The sequence below is a fragment of the Nelumbo lutea genome, chromosome 2, assembly GCF_056320005.1.
Source record: "Nelumbo lutea isolate HS-2025 chromosome 2, American lotus-T2T, whole genome shotgun sequence".
Classification (NCBI taxonomy): Eukaryota; Viridiplantae; Streptophyta; class Magnoliopsida; order Proteales; family Nelumbonaceae; genus Nelumbo; species Nelumbo lutea.
Window position 1 is genome coordinate 54,963,074 of NC_142685.1, and position 18,242 is coordinate 54,981,315.

Below are 18,242 nucleotides of genomic sequence, written 5' to 3' on the forward strand. Positions count from 1 at the left end.
TAATCTAAGTAAAAAAGACACCTAATTGTAATTTTTTTTGTAATTACCTATTTGGTGTAAAGGACCTTAGAGAATAGGATTCTTCTTTAAACCTTCCAAAAAAATGCAAGAAGCTATTAATAGCATTAATGGCATTCCTTGTCTTACAATGCTTGCCATTAATGGCATTCCTAAAGAAAAGACTAGAAAGTAGAAACTATAAGTAACTATAAGTAACTAGAAAGTAGAAAATATAAGTAATTATAAGTAACTAGAAAGTATAAACTAAGTTAGGTACTAACTAGGAACTAAATCGGTTTGGGTTGGTTCAGTTTCGGTTTTCATGTGTGGAAACCGAAACTAAATCGACCCATCGGTTTATGCTTTTTAGTAACCCGAAACCGATCGATGCTAAAGAAAACCCGACCGACTTGGGTTGAGTCGGACCGGGTTGGTCGGTTAGGGTCTTCTTATAAACAACCCTAAACCGTGGCTATAAATATACATATAGCCACTGTTTTAACCGTTGCTAATTTCAAACTTTATGGCAATGGATTTATTATGTATTGTTTCTATATCAATCTGTAGCAATGGTTTTAGGCGTAGCTATAGAATATACAATATTGATGAATAACTAGCAATAGCAACTGTTTTAGGTAAAATCGTCACTAAAAGTATTAAATTTCTTTTGTATTACTATAGTTTTTTATAATAATGGTTACTGTACGGTAGAAAAACCGTTGTTGAATGGAACTGAGCAACGGTTTCCTAAAACAGTTGCTAAAAGTTTATTTCTCATTTAAATTCTGAATGGACGCCATTACAAAAAAAATAAAAAATAATGTGTAAGGCAACGTGGCTTGACCGCATTGGGTGCTGCAGTTAAGGGAAGACTTACGAATCTCCGACCACCAGGAATGTGATTATGTTAGCGGCAACTGGAGATAGATGCTGGGAACCCAGAAAATTCGTCATTAAAAAACATTAAAACAATCTCCCTCCAGCTTATTACATTATAAGTCGCCAATCATAAATGTCGTCGGTCTTAGAGAGAGAGAGAGAGTCTACGCATAAATCCAGAGTATAGATACATTCAAAGAATGAACAAATGTGTAAGGCATCAATACAATATATCCATTATGGTTTTTGTTCAATATACACATTTTATAAATTCTTTTTCATCACAAAAAAAGATAAGAGAATTAACAAAATTATCCTCATCGCATCTGAATAGTTCCAAATAAGCACGTGCATCACACTCAAAACTTTCGCTTTGGATCATAAACTTCAGTCTATCAAGTTCAACAAAAATGAATACATAAGGATTAATGTCAATAATTAGCTATGTAAGTTAAATAATGTAAGAGTTTTATATGCATTATACACTTGCCATTGATTTAATCAAAAATAGTAAAATAGAAAAAGTAGCAACATTCTACATTCTAATGAAGTTGATTTTTTGGTCTGAATGAAAGTTCTTTGAATTTTCTATTCTTGTCATCAAGTTATTTTAAATTATAAGAATTTCCCACACTGCTCCCAGATCTGCAACAACTAAGGTTGGTACAAGGGAAATCTGCACCAACACAACCCACCTTCAGATCCTTCTTTGCAGGACCTCTTTTGCCTTGCCTGGAATTCATATTGTGTAGACCATAAGACTTAACAAGAGCCAAATTTAAATTTTTAGACAAAGAAAGGTAAGGTTATATAATGAACACAAGATCCCCAATACCAAAAACAAAAGAATTAATCTACAAAAATTAATAACTGAGTAATGAATTGTCAAAACCATATAATAATCTAAAATATCTGTTTATACTTATGCAATTAGAAAACATTCCAAGATTGAATTTTTCAAGTTCCATGCAGCAGAGGATCTAGATTAACTCACACAATTCCTTGAAATAGTGTTGGGTTTTGTGGTTTTGGAGCTCAATGGTCCCACTGACTAGCCATGCAGGGCTTTGTCTACAGTTTTCAATCACTAATGGGGATTCACTTGGTATGGTCACTACAGCTTTCAACAATCAAAATACTGTTGAGCTCTATAGAAAGCATGGGCGATGTTACAAAACCAGTATAGATAAGTAAACATGTTTCAAAGGACCAAATACGACATATCCGGATCCAAATTTAGTTCATTAATATCTTGATTAATAGAACCGCATTGTGATATGCACTTGTTCTAATGCACTTCTACATGATGAACCTGAATTGGTAGAGTCAGTCATAAGAATTCAGATCTAATCCCAGTCAACCCCACAATCTTCTTTTCTTATCAATAGCAAAAACCAAAAAAGATGATGCAGGGGAGCAGTACATCTTCAGAATTCCTTTTCACCGCCCCTATGATTGTGTTAAACAAGAGATATAATTCAGATCTAATCCCAGTCAACCCCACAATCTTCTTTTCTTATCAATAGCAAAAACCAAAAAAGATGATGCAGGGGAGCAGTACATCATCAGAATTCCTTTTCACCTCCCCTATGATTGTGTTAAACAAGAGATATAGGTTCAAAGGGGATATGCATCGTGAGAACCCAGGTGCCACGGAAGCAGTCCCAATAATTGGGCCAATTTATGACATTTTTATTGTTTATTAAAAGATGATACAGGGGAGAAGTAGATCTTCAGAATCCTGACTCTATTGTCTTAAGAGTGATTTTTTCCCTTCACAAGTATAAGCTAGGACTGATATGTTCATGATATGTCCAATTGCCTATCTGGAAAGATTCTTAACAAGGTTTGCTCCCACATAATTGAATTCATCAGCATTCAGCACATAGCATACAAGTTGCTTTTAAACCCATGTTCCCATTGCTTGAAGGGAAGATGCTTGGGCAGATACTAGTCACCAAACAAACTGGACCCCAAGGGAAAATTGTGAGCAAGGTTAGACATTAATACCTTCCTATTTTCTTATCTAGTAGTACTGGCTTCCTAGACAGTACTACTTAAAATCAATCCCTTGTATATACATCAAACCCAACAAATTAATCAATCTCCTTATCCAAGTGAATGAGAATCGCATCAGGACCTTTACATGACTATAAATGAATGGCCTGAATAAAGATGAATCCTATAAGGCCCATACAGAACACAACTTTATGACATAAATAATATGTCAATTCTTCCATTCCAGATAAACAATATTCCATAGGCACGGGCATGCATGCATTTGCAAAGGCATACAGATACATAAATGTATTTCTTTTTCTATTACACATAGATAAACGGAATTGCTAATGAAGAATGAAATCTACATGGCAACTTTCTTAGTTTTCTCAATGGAACTTTGCTACAAATGCCAATGCAATAGGTACACGAAATATAAAATCCCCAAGCTTTCGATCCCTGTGAAAAGACAAGAAAATTCTTCAACTATAGGAACGAACATGTAATTTGTTCATGATGTCATTAAATTAGCCAAGAACATATAATTTGTGATAGAGTTCCACCAAGAAAGTGATAATTATTCAAGATGTCATAAAATCAAATAAGAAGGGACTAAATTCTTCATATTCCATTTCTCTTTGTTTCCAAGTATGTCCTATGGATCTACACAATAGTCACTCGCATTTTGTTTTTTGTAAGTGTGCTTTTCTTTGTTTCCAAGTATGTCCTATGGATCTATACAATAGTCACTCGCATTTTGTTTTTTGTAATAGTGTGCTTTTTTTTGTTATGTGCTACTAATAGCTCTTTTAATAGGTATTACATGACGGTATCAAAGTGTGAAATCCCCTATTCAGGAGAGCTCTAAATGATTAGGTGGTGTCTCAACTTATGGATTTAATGAAAAAGCTGTGTTCCGCTAGTCCCAATTAGCACACTTGGGAATGGGAAGAGGATATGGAGGTGGAGCAAGGATGGGGTGTTCTCAATTAAATGCTTTTCTAAGAACCTGATTGGAGTTAGTGTAGAATAATCTAATAATTCTCTAATTGTAAGAAGCCCATATCACCTCCTAAAAAGATGGAATTTACATCATATTTTCAGACAAGAAATCATTAGATATGGTCCAATATGATAGTGATATTTCTTCTACTCGTTATTAATAGTAGAGAAAGACTTAAACTTACCCATATGCATCAACAATCTCTTGAAAAGCATAAATAAATTTATTTGTTTGGAAATATGTTAGTGTAGATTCCTTCATATTCAAGGCCTGGAATATAGATCCAACTTTTGAGTTGTTGTCAAATGCTACTCACTGTAAGGCATCTTGAATCTGCACAAAACAAAGAATGGCATATTAAGGGTTTAGTAAAATATTTTGACTTATAGATGATTTATTAAGGGTATGATACATGTTGAACTAGAGAAATATTGAACATCTAAAGGAAGAATACCTGATTTGTAGCAAAAAGAAAAATAAAAGGCTCCAATCCTCTACAACAAGAAGTTTCTTTGTTAAATCAAAGCTATGCATTTTCAGTGTATGATATATATATGGATTTTTCCTTCCTCACCTTCAAGGTTTCAAAGATAAAAAGTTCAAGTATTAAACACGAATTCAACTAATAAATACCACTAATAGCGTTTTATTTTTTTAGCTTAATGGAAAAAAAATGGATAGAGATGGGAAGAAGAAAATTCCATGGAAGAAATTCCCACATTACAACCCCTTAAGAAACAAGAGACTCCATTTAATAGAATAAGTTTGGACTGACCAAAAAGCTCCACCGTTTATATTCGTAGTTGATAATCTTTAACAAATTGTCTTGATGATGCATCAGCCTAACACCAATAGTAGTCTTTAGCTCAGAAATTTTCCCAGATACCTAAAAGTTGAAATTTTCATAGATTTTCAGATTATGCCATAGCAGAAATTTTCTTTTGATAATAAAATAAAAATTCAATAAGAAAATAAGTATAAAATATATAAGCAGACCCAATTAGGCTTGTATTTTTAAACTATGGATTGAGATTGGATTAGCAAACTTAGGCTTTGACCTTAGGTTGGGCTAGGCCCAGAACCAAGGCCCAAGTCTTAGCATTGGGACTGGGTTGGTCCTAAACCCAACCTAGCATGACTAAGTGGCATCCCTGCTCATATGTGCATCTTTGCTTAATAAAAAGATTTTGGCTTAATGAAATTTTACCTTGAAGCTTGCAGTATTCAAGCCTTCACGAGTCTACAACTACAGAATGAAAGCAGAATCAATGGTCCCTAAGAGAAGCCAATTCAATTCCATAAGTATGATAGAAAGCTTAGAAATATTGGCTATCTCAACATTGACAAACCTTTGCTTATTAATAATCTAAAGGGCCAGGGGTCTGAAATAGAGCACAACCAAGTAATCACCACTTGGTAGCTTCATTCTAGTATCAAACCATTCAAGCCCATGAGAAGGTTAGTTTTGATCCTTGAAGAAACTCCACCAGTTCTTCCTTGAGGGATTGGGATATACTGCCGATCCAGTATTGCTAATATCATCTCCAGAATCCATACACTAAAAGTTACATATAAGCTCAGGTTAGGTCAACCCCAATTCATGTCAATAAATTACATAATTGATAATATTATTAATAAGTTGCTTATTTTGTATGCGTGATGATAACATGATAAACTTGACTGAAAATAGCTAGGAAGCTTTATTTTTTTTATAATTATATAATTGGGTTGGTGAGATTGGACCTACAATTATTCAAATCCCTGCCCAGGCCTGTAGTTTGCAGTCTAACCCTCTCCCAACCCAATTGGTTTGTATGCTTTACTCAACAGCTAAATTAACAAACGTGCTTAACTGCCAAACTAATTGCTATTCTCTATACATGATTAAGACACTCCTTTGGCTTTATATATAAATATTACTTAAACTGTAATATTAATATAATGAAAAAATAAAAAATGATGGAAACAAATGTTATAATGTTGTGATAGAAGGAATAGTTGACCAAAGGGCCGATGGATATCATCACCATTAGAGTTACTTAAAATCTGAGCACTAGACTTTTATATAGATGACATTATCTAGAGATGGACCCACTTAGCATGTTCAACTTCAGCCAAGTAGGAGCTTATCCAAGTTTGGACGCCTCCCCCTCAAGTTGTGAAACTAAACTTTGATAAATACATTAGAAAATCCAGGTCTCTAGAGAAAAGAACTTTTAACAGTATTTAAGAGAGATCTTATTGGCTAATTTTAGGCCCAATTGGTTTGGGTTTTTATATTTGAGAGATTTTTTTTTCTAGCCACTATCTGGTTCTGGACATGATTGTATATTTTTAAAGCTTTGTTTAGTTACTAACAAGCTCTTCTGATCTTATAAATTATCCAAAAAAATCATGGAATGGCACCCATGGATCATATCCAAAATATGCAAACATATAATCTTCATCTGTTTAGATCAATACATTCATACCATTATTGAAGCAAATGAAAAAAATATATATTAAGGAAATTATAGGGGTAAATGAAAATTTTCTAAAACACCAGAGCATAATTGTTCAACTAATTCCTACATTTCTCAGCCATGAACATTGTAAGGACATGCATTGGCTCAAAATATGAAAAACTATTTTATTTTCATATCTTTTGTTTTTCCATTATTTATTCTGGTTTCATATGGATTGACCTTCCAAAACACATCTTGGTGTACCTTTATAGCGCTCAATTGTGCCTTCGGAAGATGACAATGGAATATGGAAAACAAACCACAATGGTGAATCTTCATAGAATACCTTCTAATAACTCTTTTGATGAACCGCATACCATCATTTAAGAAGCATGTTATTAGTTTATAGTTTATCCATCATGGTAAATTTTTATTAGTTTTTAATCACCTAAGAAGTAAAGGCATTTTCTGAGCGGCTAACACATATAATCCCACAAAGAATTGAGCTACTTCCTACAATGCACAGTAATCAAATAACACAAATATACTTGTAGATTTAAGTAAAGTATAAGTACACACAAGAGTTTGAGGTAAAGTAACTTACGCTTTTCAGATTTACACTTTCTTTACACACCGTTACTTTGCAAACCCCAATGCCTGTTTATTGAAATGAGACTATTGAAATAGAGGTATGCACACCTTTTATTTTCAAATCCATAGGGAGAGAGAGAGAGAGAGAGGAAAAATAAAGGAGACAACAGAATAATTGAGGAGGAGAGAGGGGGAAAGGAAGAGAGAAAACAACAGCGGGGAAGGAATAGCAACAAGAGAGAGAGAGAGAACGGAGGGAACGCAGGCCAAAATTTTGGAGAGCGCGCATTAACCCCCAAGTAGCCACAGTCCTATCAAATATTAGCTTCCGTCCGGTTTAGGTACCGTTGCAGTAGGTTAGTTTAAACAACGGATTACGAGACCGTGACAAACCCGTTGCAAGTAAATCAATTTACAACCACGGGCAAATAACTCTGTTGTTATAATATAGTGTTTAGCCACGCTTTTTGTCCGTTGCTAGAAAAACCGTGCTTAAAACCCATTTTTCTTGTAGTGTTGCTCAGGAGAAATAAATTGCAGCCGAGACGTAAGAAATAGTTCCGAAGACATCACTGGCAGGAACCTTCTTGAGAGAAACTAAGTGATGTGACCAGACCACATCACTCCCCTCCTAAGCTAAATCAAGAATATGATAGAAGCTTTCTTCAAAAAATCTTAGGGAGCCATGAGTAACGTATTAGGCCTTGACATATCTATTTCTTCCAAAACCATGGATGAAAAACTAATACAAAAGAAAATCTAATAAGAAAGAGAGAGAGTTCAGACCCAGCGGGTGGTTAAGAAACCGGCCACCCGCTCGAAACAGAAAATACACAATGAGAGGTTTCTAGGTTCAAGCCTTGGGCTTTCATACTATATTAAAATTTTAAAAGGTTAGAAAATAATTGCATTTATGAATGTAATAATTACATCTTATTTACATGTTAAAACAAAGATCAAATCTATTCAAATTCAAACTCTTAAACTCTATTTATGACTCTATAATCTATTTTAATTTATCTTAATCCATACACCAATTACTATCTTAACTCCCTAATAGGCGTCAAGGTTGAAAGTAGTGCCAACAACCACACATTCAGCATATTTCTTGGATTTCAAGAACCAAGCAAGACGTGAAAATTAAGATCCGCTTTGCTGCTCCTCAATTCGGTATTCTTCAATATGGAGAAGTACGAATAAGCCCAATGTAGATTTATAAACGTTTAAAAGGTCAAAAATTCATACTTTATGCATCCATACCTGCCCGTGGATTAGCATCAATTTTGAGCTGGCACCCACCCCAAATGTATTTTGAACCTACAAATTCTGACCCTAGGCTGAGCTGTCATTCTCCCTTCTTCGTTGGAATCTCAACCTTCTTGCCATTTCTCCTTCAAATCAATCCCAGGCAATGGACACCACCATCCATGCATAACAAAAACATGGCAGAATTATCAAAAAAGAAATCTTCAAGAAAAGATTAGCAAAGGAGGGAAGAACTGCAGAAGAAAGGGTTACAACCCTTTTGAATAATTTCCGTAGCTTAACAGCCAGCCTTTGTCTCTTTGATTTACATAGTACTTTGGTGTCTAGCAACGAGAGTGGAGCCCACAGATTGACCGGTGGAAAGGATGACCATTTGATGGTGAAGAAAAGTGAGTGTGGTAAAAGATTAATGGTGGTGTTTAGATTTATTTATTGATGCGTGTTCAATGGCTGTGCTGTCGATAATGGTCATTTAGGAAACTTGTTGAAGGACGTTGGAGTGTGGAGGTAGGGGTGGTTGCGAGCTGAGCTTTTTATGAGTTATTTGAGTTCAATTCAATTTGGTTTAAACCAAATTTTAAGCCGAATTCAAGCCTGATATATAAGCTCATTTGCTAATTAAGCCAAACTTGAGCCCTGTGAAGCTCGACTCGTGAGGCTCACAAACGTAATTGAGCCTAGTATAATAAATAAATAATTTTTATTATATACATACATATACATATACATATAAATATATAAATATATATAATAAATAATTTTATTATATATAATAATATTTTTATTTTTTATGTATAATAGTAAATAATTTTTATAATTCTTAATTTTTGTATACAAAATAAAAAAAAAAATTATATGTATAATTTATTTTAGAGAAAAATTGGCTTACAGTCGAACTCAAGCCGAACCAAGATCGAGCTCAAGTCTCTAGTTCGAATCGAACTCGAGCCTAACACAATTTCAATGAGCTAAGCTCGAATATCCAAGTATTCAGCTCGAATTTACCCCTATGGGGAAGTGTTTGACTTGTTCTGCTGATAGAATGACCTCTCACACATTGACTCAGACAATAACCGAAACAAACAAAAAAAATAAATATGTCGACAGCAAACCCTAGCTTCATTCCTCATATATTCACACTAAACAAAAAATGTTGCGTATAGATACCATATAGAAAAAAATGTTACGTATAAATACCATATATTCCATGCATAGAAAGTCACGTCTCCCAAACGAATACCCTTCCCGTTTTAATGTATATATATATATATAGATGAACTTGAATATTAGCTGAACTTGATGGCTGTGCTAAAGCAGATGTAACCAATAATAACGCCTCACAACCATGAGAGACAGCTAATCCGGACTCAAATTGTATTGTACATATCAAGCTTTTTTGCTATACCTAGCGAAACAGTGAAGGATCTCATTTTGATGGACGCCAAAATTTTCTTTTCTATTTCTCTACTTTTGTGATAACGACACTGAAATATGTTCGCACCATTCAAGTGAAATCTTTTACAAACAAAACCGCATCACTCATGGCACTACCGTTCGCCGTACGCAATTGGTCAATTGGCTGAAAATGTTTCAAATGGCTCTATTGAATAGGTAGGTGTCGGTTTTTGGTTCTTTATTTTTTTGGATTAAGTGTAGATTAATACTCTCTATTTATCGGGTAGAAGGCATGTAAAAAGACAAAAATACTCTTCAAGTTTTAAATAAGCAAGAGAACCAGTGCTTCATGCAAAGAAGCTGCACAGAAAAATGTCGCCAAATGGTTGCCGAAGAAGAGGGATTTTTAATCTGCCATCATTGTACTCCTTTTTTCAGTCATTTAATCCACAACAAAAAGGGGTTTTAGACCGCCATTCTTATTAGAGAAAACGAGCAATTCTTATTTTCATCAGGGAAGACAATTAAGATAAAATGGTCTCAAAAATATTAAATTTTAAAAAATTTTTAAGTCACAAATATTATATGATACAGATAACTAAATTGACAGTTTTCTGGAATTCAAATACTACATGTACTAATATGCAATTTACCCTTGTTTTTACTTGAAACTTGCAAAGGAGTTCCACAGTTCCAAAAGACAATCATCGCAGATCAGATGTGAAAGCTCCCGGCAGGGCTTCCTTCAGCAGCAGTTAGAGCTTAAAAAAAAATTGTAGACCAATAATGCAAACTAGTTCCTTTCTTTTAGTACATAAAAGTAGTAGAATACTTGACACTTTAATTTCCAGAACAAGGTTTGGAGTCTATGGATTCACCATACCCCAGTAGTATAGATTCTTTAACTCGGAAGGTTTGGCAGATGTCTAACTGGTTTTAGTAGTTCAAATGGCCTTGAAGATAGCTTAGTTGCCAAATCCATCTGATACACTTTACACTTTTACAGAAACCTAAGAATTAGATGCATCTCTTACAGGTCGCCATGCAATCGGGCTTGCCAATCACCAGCTGGTTGGGTTTCCAAAGCAATGGTTGAATTGTTGAAATACCTTCAAAGAGTGCACAAAATCAATTTGGATCTGAGCATAGAAAACCCTTTAAGATCACCTGCCACGTTGACTGGCAGGAGAGGATCGACCTCTCTCACTGCCAACATCATCATCTCCTATGTCACTCCCATCCAAACAGAGGGCATTGTTATTGACACTCTGCTCGGAACTGGCATTACTGCTTGTGGCTAGAGGCGAGTCCGAAACACTAACTGCCCTTGCTGGCCCTGATCTCACACTATACATAGAGGAAGCTGGGATATTTGTCATCAACGGGCGTAAACTACCTGGAATGCTTCTCCGTATATCCTGTTCAAGAGAAAATACAGAACTTGGTTACTCGATTGAACTGCCAAGTCGGCAATCACACTTTAATTATTTTATCTGACAAAGGCTCTAAAATTTAACACCAATTGAATTGGCTACATCTTTCAGATGATGTGGGAGACTTACATGATTAGATCATGGTGACCATATCAAAACTATTTATGAAAAAAGATGTAATTGAGACTACCAAATGGTGACCTACAACCACCCACAGGTCCCACAAATAAAAACAAATGTCTCATTCTAGAAGTTCTTTACCACAGATTCAAAGAAATAAAGCTACAGCTTTCTAAGTTGAACAGGAAAATTTTAAAAAAGGCATTTATCAATGTTGGTCACAGTTTTTGGGGTCCTGGGAAGTGTGGACTGGATAAAGATGTAACATTTGGCTTCTTTTCCATAAAGTGGCTGCTCTGAGACTTGAAATTGAATTCTCATGCTTGTCGGCCCAAGATTTTACCATTATACCAAGCAATAGCTACTGACCAGGAAAATTATATAGTACGAAAATATTCTGAAATGTAAAAATTCAACCGATATCCAGTTCGGACTAGGTAAAAGGCCTATATTCTGCAGTTGATATGGGTAACCGAGCAGTTCAAAGAATTTTTTTTTGAGTATACTATTAATGTAAATTGGAAAAAATACTTGGAACGTATAAGACCATAGTTTTTTTTTTCCCCCCACAAAGGAAAAGGTACTGGATGAAAAGGAAAGGGATCACATACCATATGCCTCAGAGCCATATCCAAAGATTTCTTTGAAAGTGTTCTTCCAAAGCCCGAGCTTTCTGGGGATGATGTAGACTTCCCTCCCAAATTATGTGTAGACCGGTCATCTTGCCTTGGGGGTGCCAGTTTTCGCATGTTTATTACCCTTTCAACCATCTTAGTTCCAATAAGAACAGGGCTGATATTATCACCACCATTGGAATGTGATCGACTCATTGCAGGAACAGAGCTCCCACTGCTATGGATGCTACCATTAGGAGCCCGCCCTCTTGAAGGAGAGCATGATTGCCGTCTAGGTCTTCCATGAGAACCAGGCTCAACAGAAGAGGATCGAGAACTGGGTGCTCCAGGTCTACCCCTAGACGCTGAAAGTGGCCTTTCCGGCATTGATGTCCTTAAATTTGGAGGAGCATCAAGTGAGAAACCAGGCATCTCAGATGGCTTCCAAGGTCTGGATTTTACTGTTGGTGAACTGCCACGTGATGGCACCGGATTTTGTACTGTTGTTGGGCCTGACTTGGTCACTGAAGAAGACCGGCCAGGAGGAGCAGAGACAGTAGGTATACTTGATGGAGTTGATGGTCGACGTGTTGGTGTTGCTGATCTTGATGTAGTCTTGGGTGCTGGAATTGAGGATCTGGATGTTGGAGTTGAAGACCTAGCAGTAGCTCGTGAAGGAGTTGACGATCTTGCAGGAGCTGCTGGAGCTGCAGGCTTGGAAGCAGGCAATGTGGCCCGTGAAGTAGGTGTGGAAGGTCTAGAGAGTTTTGTTTTAGTGGATAATGTTGGTCGTCCAGTTGGTGTTGCAGGCCTAGACGCAATTGAACCTGGTCCTCCTGATGATGAGGGCCTGCGAGTGCCTGTGCTGGAAGAGTTCAACCCAGGGGACAATGTTGATGACCTAGATGTTAAATTGCTCCTTGGAGCAGGTTCTATTTGTGGATTTGCCAGCTGTAGGAAAAGAATATAATTAAAGAAATGGTCATTTCCTAAGGCTGAATATGAGAGGTTTTGAAAAAGAAATGTAGTAGTAATTAGAACATTATAAGGATTTTTCTGAACAAAAGAATAAAAAATTCCATCACTGTAACAAAATGCAACAATGCTACCAAGATTGCCTTCTTCCTTAATCAGATATACAAAGAAATGCCATAAATTGCAACAGAATCACAGGTAAATAAGAGGTAGCATAAGCCCCATAATCAAATAGGCTTATAAAAAATAATACTGAAATATATTGTAAATTACACTCCAACTTTCCATACTGAATTTTTATTTCTTCCCTGCACATTCATTATATGCATGGTTTTGCAACTTACAGGTTACAGCCTTAGAGGACAGAATCAAGGCTGTCAAATTGCAAGCTAGAGAACTGCTCAAACACTGAGACAATCACCAGTAATGCCAAAATTATGTATAAACTGATAATTTGTTTAGAATATTTTAATCAAAACGAAATAGGCATATAGAATTATATGGAATAAAAACAATTATCCATTCTATATTTCAAAATATGAAGTTACAGCATCATTAAATTATTAATAATATATAAGTACTCATTTAGGTCATTCATTGCCTAGCCCTGCCGAGCTATCTATCCACCTTGGCAAGCAGTTTGCATAATACTCTGCAGAGTTGTGATTTCTCAAGACCACAAGGATTATGTAGGGCCCGTTTGGCAAGTCTTTTTGAGAAGATCTTCTCGTAGCTCTGACAGTCAATAGACACACTGAGCTTTTGACATAAGATCTGGGCAGCCCGAAGACCGTTTGACAGACGCACATCTTTCCGTGCATCGTTTCGGGTCTTTCCGTGCAAGATTAAAACGTGAAAGACACGGGTAACTTCATTTGGAGCTTCCCGAAATCAACCCAAAATGGGTTTCGCGCATCTTTTCAGCACCACGTTTTTTGGCAGCTAGATCTTCCGTGTGCCAAATGGAAATAGACCAATTTTCGGTCTTCCCGGCTTGTAAACAGCTGAAAGACTGCACAAAAAGGCGTGCCAAACGGCGCTGTATTGATTGCTATGATTTCTAGAGATGCATAATTTGAATTTCATCCCAACCATGTGGTACAAAACAACATGGAGTAAATTAGCAGCAGATCTGATATTACACCTCCATAGATTAAGATTAAGCAATCTTTCCTACCCTAGACTTTAGTGAAGTTGGCCGAGCTTTGGGAGTTCCAATCTGAGTCATCTGACTCATAATGGTTTTCTGAGAGTCCATCTCCAATGATGGGAAAAGAGGAGTACCAGGTGGAGTAAGAAGCCTGAAAAAAGAAGAGAATTCAACAAATATCAAAATCAATAGGCATAACCTTTCTATCCACATTAAAACAAACTCAAAACAAGAACCTATCAATCCAATTTAAAAGAAATCTGCATTTCCTGGTGAACATGAAATGAACATGAAAATCATTGTGACAACCCCAGAAGGTAGTCTACCTCTTTTCTTGGGGTTCTATGCTCCTGGATGAATGCATTCCTTAGATAGCAAAGAAACATGTAGAACATTTGCTTGTTTTGTTTGTTTGTTTAGGGAACAAGGTTGAATACATTATATATACATCAAAGAGGAGGGGGGGAATGAACAGGAAGCTCCGTACTGCAAATAAATAAATAAATATGGTAATATGTCCCTGACTGTAGAAAAAAGGTCCTCCATATCCCAGAATTAGCAACAGTACCTGCAACCAAATTCCACTCCCTAGAAATCCATCTTATCTCTCATGCTAGCTAAGATTACCAAATCTCATTTAGGAGATACATTTGTTGGATTATTGCAGGATAGTTGAGAATCAACTCCTGACATGCTTCAGCATTGGAAATGGGCACTCTTATGGTAATGGTTGGCTTATTGACAGGATTGCCTTCCCATTTTCTCACTAGATGGTGCTAGGAATTTCAGAGGGTTCTTTTGCCACATATTAATAATGTGATATTGAAGAAGTTCTCCTATACCAGATATGCAAATCAGGGTAATGCCAAAGCAATAAGAAATTGGAGCTGAATCCTTAATGATGGATAAAGGCTAAAAGTAGAAACTCTTAGATTATATTAAGAAAACCCAATGCCAGGAACTCAAGACCAAACTAGAACTGACCGAAGATTCTGTGGTGAAACCCTGCCTTAGTTCCAACAAGGTTATATCAATAGACCATGGGTTGATCAAGGCAATGCTCTCCAACAAGGTTATATCAATAAACCTGATGCCAGGGACTCAACCTATCATAAGGCCCACAGTGCTCAGTAGTTATTTGAGGCTGAAAGAAAAATCCGCAATACGATTTCCTGACCATTAATGATAGGTTGACAGGTTATGGATTCCAAGATTTCTAAAGATTAGACCATTGCTCTTGAAATAAAGCATGGCTTATGGAAGGAATCATTTTCTTCTTTATTTTCTCTTTTTTTTTGTTTTAATTAGTAGCTCATGGAAGGAATCTTATTCAATCAAATAATCAAGGATGCTAATAAAATGTCCAGATCACTGAGAAAAGAACTTCACAATCTACTGTGGGATATTTCCTTGAATCTTAATACCTTGTTTGTTTGTACCCGATCGTTTTTCTTTCAATAAAATTATTCTTTTTACCTTTCAACAAAAAAATTCCTTGAAACATACCCCATAATTGTGTAAATACCATTATGATGCATAAAGACCTATAATTCACCCGTATATGACCAAATAGTCATCTTGGGAAAGGAACATTCAAGTTAGATCATCAAGATACACGGATACAAACAAGAGTGTTATATTACTGTGCTTGCATTGTTAATGGAAGTAATAGTTGAAGTTTGAACCATAAGACACAGAATCCTCTGTGAACTTCAAATAGCTAAGGTGAGTGATGTCAAGTCTGCACTCTATCTATCAAACACACAAATGCTATTGAAAATTCAATATTACGCAAGTTCAAGAAATGTTTGCATATTACCAATCATAATCATTTTTATCGTTGTCCGAATTCAGGAAATCATCAGCACCAGTCTTTCGGGCAGGTGTAGATGACACAATCTTGAATATGGGAGAACTGCCAGTCTTAGATCCTGCAGAAGCCAAAAAAGAAAAAAAAAAGAAAAAGAAAAAGAAAAAACATTTGAGCTAGAACCAAGAGGACCGAAAACAGAAGAATTTCATTGGTCTGAAACTCAGTTGAAGAGGCTCGCTCCATGGGCTTATTATCAAAGATAAAGATAACTAAACGAGTATCCTAGAATTCAACCATAAAGAATACAATATTCACAGGAGCTAATCGTTATGTTTCTGATGGCATGGAAATTTATTCAGAGATTTTAGCGAAACCGTGAGATAAAAAAACTTGAATTTACAAGAACGGGCCATAGCTTTTAACGGATCAACTGAAAGCTCGAAACAGGATACACTATTCATTAATCAATTAATAGCAAGTTAAAGCACAAAATCTTCAACTCCTCGATTAAAACATGGGACATCTAGACTTCTAGAGCCACCAAGGAACAGGACAAAGTTGTACCTAGAGGAGCGTCAAATTCTTCGGTGTTCTGAAGCAGAAGAAGATTGTTCCGTTCCTTCTCGCGCTTCCGCATCTCGAGAAATAAAGCGAGCTCCTCATCCTTCTCCTTCATCACAGTCCCGAGACTCCTCCCGTGTTGTCTCTGCTTTACGGACGCCTGCATTTGCGATTCCTGAGCCCGAAAGCTGCGATTCATACCCAAAGTTCCAAAAACGAGCCTCAGCGAAAGAAACGAGTAAAAGAGAGAAACCTCCCACCTAAAACCTAGCTTCTCATCCACTCCTCCGAACAAAACCGCCTCCACCCGAAATGGAAAACCCTCAAACTTCGTAAAACGCCAAAACAAGAGCAACAGATCTTAAATCTAGCTTCAAAACTGTAAACAGCAACATAGAAACTTGCAGGGAACGAAACGGCATTTCGCGTTGTCTTAACAATCAAATCTATCTCTGCCTTCCGATCTCTGCCGAGTTTACACTTGCCCTACCACGTCAGTCCCCACGCCGTTCGATTTCTTAAGGAAACCATTCGCACGAACCAACCGCCATTTTTTGCAGAAACAAAGCTCAGAGAGACAGAGAGATCTGAAACAGAGCTTGAGGTCTTTTACAGATCAAATGCGATAAAAGTTAAAACAAAAGTGAATAGATTTTGTATTATTTGCTTTTTGTCGCTTGGAGAGTGGGATGAAAACCATGTGAGATTACATGGAGGGAACAAAGCAAGAACAGGAGCCCGTTTTGTTTTTGATTTCCTTTGACAGGACAGGACGACAGGAGAAGGCCGCAGCAACAGGAGGCAGGAGCAGCGCTCCCTCCCTCTCTCTCTCTCTCTCTGGTCTGTGTTTCTCTTTCGCTTGAAGTTGAAGCTGATGGCTGAAGCCTACGTTTTCAGATTTTTAAAATAGAAATAGAATACAAAGCTGAATTTTATAGTCTAAACACCCGCCATTGTGAGGTTAATCACGAAAACACCCTTCCTCTTTTGAACAAAGATGATGGATGGATCCGTGATTCCGACTTTCCGAGTCGAGTCAAATCGGTGGGACCACAGCGTGTTGGGACCCACAAATCAATCAATCACAATGAATCGTCGTCGTCGCCTTGACAGGTTGATCTCAACTGTCGAATTAAGTTCTTAATGTGGGACACTGGGACTAAAGTGGAGGGCCTTCACATGATCTGCATAGCTCGTAGCTCATATTTAGCAGTAGCAGATGTGGACGGCCCAAAGGATCACGTGTTCACAATTTCAACCTGTATCCGCTTATACATTTACTGCACAGTTGAATTTTCCACGTGGCAAAAATAACCATTTTTTAATGAAAATGACGTGTCTCTATTCATGTAACAAGAGTCTTTCGCCTAGGTCTGACCCGATGGACACGACGGGGTCAGTTTCGGTTATTAGGGTCGGGACCGATTCTAACCTATCCTGAACCAATTCAGACCTAACTTGAATATATATAGCAGATTTATTATCCTGTCCCGACCCTTTGACGGTCCTATCAAGTACCAACCCAAAGGCCATACTGGAATATTGGATTGGATTGCCTAACGTCTCAATCCTAACCCAACCCAAAGGCCAAAGTAATTCAATCTTTAACCCAATGTGACCTGACCTTTTTTCTGGATCAGGTTTAGGCTAACCGGCCCAAGTTGGATTCCTATCGGAAGTTGGTATCTATTGAGGCATGAGCATGGTATAAGTAGATTCTAATCGGACGTCCAAGAATATGCTTTTTGAATTCTTGGGTTTGGTGAACGAGCAATACATTATACATGTAAGGAGGTTATGCTAGAGGATGGTTTAAACTTTAATAACATCTCTATTGTTGTTTATCCAACAAAAATCAATAAAAAAGTGATTAATGCAAAATAACACCAGTACATGCATTTATCTTACCCGGAAGGAGTAATCGGATAAACATATTCCCAAAAAAAGAAAAAAAAAAAAAAAAAGAAAGCAAAACAAAACCTTATGCCCTATTAGTTTAT

General features: G+C 36.7%; 1 protein-coding gene and 1 long non-coding RNA gene across 7 annotated transcripts; both read right to left on the minus strand.

Moving 5' to 3' along the window:
* Window positions 1-1,086: 1,086 nt before the first annotated feature.
* Window positions 1,087-7,249, minus strand: LOC148870810 (uncharacterized). Of its 6 annotated transcripts, none has more exons than XR_016106895.1 (7): window positions 6,929-7,249; window positions 5,230-5,438; window positions 5,088-5,155; window positions 4,656-4,766; window positions 4,335-4,454; window positions 4,065-4,213; window positions 1,087-1,271 (listed from the first exon to the last, which is right to left on the minus strand). It is a non-coding gene; the product is annotated as an uncharacterized LOC148870810 (long non-coding RNA). The 6 variants fall into 6 exon arrangements; XR_016106898.1 differs by having other exon boundaries at window positions 4,335-4,374; window positions 6,929-7,205; XR_016106893.1 differs by having other exon boundaries at window positions 1,232-1,611; window positions 6,929-7,205.
* A 3,082-nt stretch (window positions 7,250-10,331) lies between these two features.
* LOC148870811 (uncharacterized) lies at window positions 10,332-17,155 on the minus strand. Its single transcript, XM_088969610.1, has 5 exons — window positions 16,246-17,155; window positions 15,688-15,799; window positions 13,896-14,019; window positions 11,741-12,694; window positions 10,332-10,994 (listed from the first exon to the last, which is right to left on the minus strand). Exons 1-5 carry the CDS (start codon window positions 16,439-16,441, stop codon window positions 10,740-10,742), a joined length of 1,641 nt encoding a protein of 546 aa, XP_088825736.1. The 5' UTR covers window positions 16,442-17,155; the 3' UTR covers window positions 10,332-10,739.
* Window positions 17,156-18,242: the final 1,087 nt, after the last annotated feature.